Genomic DNA, 4,585 nt, shown 5'->3' on the forward strand with positions numbered 1-4,585 from the left:
GAGAGAGAGAGAGGAGTTAGAGACTTCGTCAATAGTTTCTTGCATGACATTTTTTTTGTTAAAACCCACAGTGGGGCCTACGCGTTAATAATAAAAATACGGTTACAAAAGTCCTTAGAAAGATCCTCCAGCTCGCTAATGCTCGAAAGAGCTACAATTAAAAAGGAAAGAAAACCTAAGAGCCGGTGGTTCCTTTTCCTAAGATTACAAAAAGAACATAAATAAAGACTCGGGATGTGAAGATACAGCACCAAAAATTGGAAGAGCAAATAAATCCCGTTCAGCACAGTCTTCCTGCAAAATTGTTGATGAAAATAGAAAAGCAAATAAAGAAACCAAAAAAAAGAGTACCTTGCAGTCGTTGAGGTTCCGGAAATATAAAGATAAATTACCCCTGCAATGAACTCTCCAAAAGGATATATTAGATAGATAGTAAATAAAACAAGAAAAATACTCATTTATATAGATGAAATACCAACTGATACAATAACCCAAAAATAGCTCCAGCATATTCCAGCACACCAAAGCATCGCCAGATAATTCCTCTTCCACATATCCCCCAAAACAAACCACTCAAATCTAATAATAACCCTACTCTTACAGAAGTTATAAACCCAGTGACTCTATAACCTCCATCAAGCAACAAAACTACTAGAGGTGTTAATCAAAGCCAAAGTCGGACAGAAAAATGAACATCCCCTAATGACCAACTTGCTCCAGCAGAACAAATACAACTGGTGTATGGAACACACTGATCCTGCAACAAATAAGAAAAACAGAGAAAGAAAGGAAACGGAGACGGGGAAGAAGAACGGAGGTTCCAGGTGAAGGAGTATATTTTCCACTGTAATAATTCAATACCCGTCTTCTATAGCTCCTCATACTAGTATAATACTATGGTTTAGTCTAAAACAGTAAAAGACTAAAATAGTGCCACTAGGCAGCACATGTGTAAAGGCAGTAAGTAATGATTGCAGAAATAACAGAAAAAGATAGTGGAGGCTGTAGTTTGTTAGGAAAGCAGAGTAGGTAGCTGCGGTAATGGGTCAACCCAGAACCTGTGATTGAACCTGTTCCACATCAGGCTCCCCGGCTGTAGAAATTTCCTTGTCACAGGAAATGGACTGAGTTTGCCCTGAGTCTGGAGGTACATAAGGAAAAATATCATAGACATTAAAAGTTGAAGGCGTAAGATACTGTGGAGGAAGGTCGACGACATAAGCATTTGTCGTTGGATCATCGTCGAAGGATCGTATGTTAGGCGACCACTTTGCGAGGACTGGGCTTTGAAGTGTGAGATCCTAGAGGACAGTCGTTCTTTGCGGATGACAACCATTCACTAGATCATCCTGGGTTGAACGGACTTAAAGCGGACGCTTGGAATCAGTCTGCATTGCTTATTAATATTGCACTTGTGCTTGCCTCCAGCTTGGTTCGAATATATCTAGCTAACATCATTCAGTATACTCGCTTCAGAGGTCTTGGGTGGCTGATTTACTCCGGATTCGCGGCAGCCCGCATATGATCACTAGCATGATGGGAACTTGGTTGCTATACGCAATACAAATGGGACACGTTGTGGAATGAATAATGGACAGGATGAGTTGGACCATGGAGTTGTAGTCGCAAATTCGGGCTTGGCCAAGGTCTCGGTACTTCCCACTAGTTTTGAGTTGATCATGGCCCAAGGAGCGAAGCAATACTTCCCAGTGGTCCGATTATACCACTTCGTTATTGGGCCATCATGTGGATGATAGGCGGAACTATAAGGTTTGATTCTAGTTTGTGATCATCTTTCCACAGTTGCGTTTCCAAAAATGTGACTGCATAAATTTTACCGTCGGCCAGGTCGACGTAAAGTGTCTCGAGGTATCCGGTGTCAAGGCGAACCTAATCTCTTTGAAAAAAAGAATAACATTGGCCACATTGAGTGGCATACAAAAGTTTTTTAAACAAGAGTAGAAAGTGAGCCATTTTTAAAATCAATCCCACGACGACCTCCAATAATAGAGTCGCCCCCGTTCGTTTCTTCTCGGTAGCTCCCAAACACAAAATCCATAACTTAAATCTTCCATATAGATTGCGAGCACAGGCAAAGGGAGTATTAAACCAGTATTCTGAGCATTGCCATTTTAAATTTGACTACTCAACCGGACAACAGTCAACAAAACAATTACATCAGGCGAGGTGTGGCCATAAAATCTAAGATTGCACTCATGTTCTTAAGGTTTTGGTCTTGCCCGATCAATGATGCACTAACCCCACCACAAATGGATGATTCCTTAATGAGATGTTCGCCTCCAATGAACTTCGGAACACACAGCTGGATTTCCTTTAAATAGGATAGTCATGTCTAGAATGGAAAATCTTCCCACTTTTGGTGAGCGGTTGCCTGCAGATCAATTTGCGTCCAAGGATCATGCAAAATCACTATCCGTGGCGTAGTAAAACTCCTGTAACGTTATTGATAGGCCCTGCAGATCGGGCATCTGTGTGAGCAAAAAACGGTCCGCCTATAGGGCAATCAGCTACTTTGTTTCTGAGCTCTGACTTGTGGCGCAATACAAAGCTGAATTTTGTAGATTAAAGTGATCCATTCGGTGGCATGCATTTTTGTTTATGTCTTTCTGTTTGATTTATGATACTGGAGATGCGTGTATTGGTCAGTATTAAGAACAAAATAATCTTTTGATGCAGGGAGGTACTATGCTTCCCACTGTTTTAACGCTAAACCAGGTTTCGTAAGCAACCGCATACAACTCTTGTTCGCTTATGCCGACAATTTCTGGCGCGGTGTTGGGGCTCAGTTTTTCGCTTTGAAAAAATACTTCATAGGTTCTGTCCTCTTGTGAAAGCACATGCTCCATATGCCTTATAGAAGAAGCATCGGTCCCCCTGTCTTACTTCTGGAAAGGCTCTCGTTGGAAGTACGTGGGACAGCGAGGACGGGAGTCAGAAGTCAATTTGCCGGCCTTTGATCGCGTTTCAAAAACTCCATTCTTGCTGTGCTGCTTCCCATCTGGAATGCTTTGGCCTGTGAGGACAATCATGCTAATGATCTGCTCGCGTCTGCCCGAGCAATGAGTGACAGACATCCAGATGGTTTCCCACATAATTATAACCGCACCGATAGAAGTTACCAGACCGGCATCAAATACTTCGGATCACTAAACGTACACCGCTGCGCGTAGCTACAGTTCCGTGGCTCGTCACCTTCCGCTCCAATACTTAGAGGCTGATAGGCCACGTGCGCGTCCTGAAATATGCCTGCCAGCGGTCCTGAGTCGCCCACCCAATCCCACTGTTGATGCTTTCACCCTAATCTTCGTTTTCTCCTCCCGCGGTGGATCTATCTTCCTAGAACTCTAGCTTGCCTTATCCTGACGAAATAATGAAGCCCCAAAAAATCGTACATGAACCTTGTTGCAAAGCTCTCATTTAGGCAGATTAAGATATAACTTGTGAGGCTTTTCGAAGATTTCAATAAATAAGGAGGTTAGATGTTGTTAAATTGATCTTTGGAGATTAGAACTGAACACGAGACCCGAACACTTTGTCAGGTTCTGATTAACCTGCGCTGTCAGACGAACACATCCATGCGTACTATCTTCGCCCTGCTAAACGGATTTCTCCACGCTCGTTCAGACAATTCTCGTTCATCAACCTCATAAATGTAGCCGGAAGGCGTTTTGCTCATACACTAACCCGAGAGTAGGTCGACATGATACGCGCCACTCCCTGATATAACTAAAACTGATGCTCCGAAATGGCTGCTATCGTCTGCAATCAAGACAATTATTCCGTGTCCAGTGAGCATAATCTCCATTTCCGTCCCCCAGACGGCTTGTACGCGGTTCGGTCGCGAAGGTGATTTGATTCCGATTACAGATATACGCCCTGCCCCTTTAGCCGCATTCGAGTTGCAGCGGCCTCAGACCAACCTTTAATTGGTTCAGGTCATACATACGTCCTTCATTTCCTTGTACAACATCCCGTCCTAACGATTGCTTCCGATGTCCCCTCAGCACCTTTTGTTGGCACATTGGTCGCTAGGCAGACTTTGAATACCTTATATGTCGCTAATTTTTTTACTGTCCCGCGATAGCCCGAGCTATCATATACATAGTCGCCACAGTCTTGTCTTTCTTTGGCACTAGTAGAGCTGGAACTGCGCACGGTTGAACTGCGCCTGGTTGGAAATCAATTTGATGTTGAATTTCTCTGAGAGGCGGTAGAGCACTCGGCAGCTCAGATGGCCAAAATTCAGTAAATTGTTGGAGTATCGGTTGGACAGTGGATGGAACATTGGGTGAAACTCGACCGGTTTCAGCAGCTTCAGCTATAAGTGCAAACATCACCGAATTTTCCTGCCACAAATGGATGAGACTAGCCCCGGATACAACGAACATGGTGGCTTGTTCATTTCTGTCTGAAGCTGACAAGGTTTGAGGCATTAATATAATCTTGCGACCCTTCCAGTCAAAAGAGTAAGTATTGCTCCGCCCGTCGTGAGTTGCTCCCACGTCAAATTGCCATGGTCGCCCCAGAATAATGTGGCAAATGTCCATCTCAAGGACGTCACACA

At 43.8% G+C, this 4,585-nt stretch overlaps 1 protein-coding gene across 1 annotated transcript; it reads right to left on the bottom strand.

The window, feature by feature from the left end:
* Positions 1–4,088: 4,088 nt before the first annotated feature.
* LOC114578643 lies at positions 4,089–4,568 on the bottom strand. The gene has a single exon (XM_028692010.1). It carries the CDS (start codon positions 4,566–4,568, stop codon positions 4,089–4,091), a length of 480 nt encoding a protein of 159 aa, XP_028547843.1.
* Positions 4,569–4,585: the final 17 nt, after the last annotated feature.

This window comes from Dendrobium catenatum, unplaced genomic scaffold (genome assembly GCF_001605985.2).
Source record: "Dendrobium catenatum unplaced genomic scaffold, ASM160598v2 original_scaffold_102147, whole genome shotgun sequence".
Classification (NCBI taxonomy): Eukaryota; Viridiplantae; Streptophyta; class Magnoliopsida; order Asparagales; family Orchidaceae; genus Dendrobium; species Dendrobium catenatum.

Excerpts from the sequence above, each read along its gene's own strand:
- LOC114578643 (XM_028692010.1), bottom strand. The coding sequence starts at position 4,568 with ATGGACATTTGCCACATTATTCTGGGGCGACCATGGCAATTTGACGTG.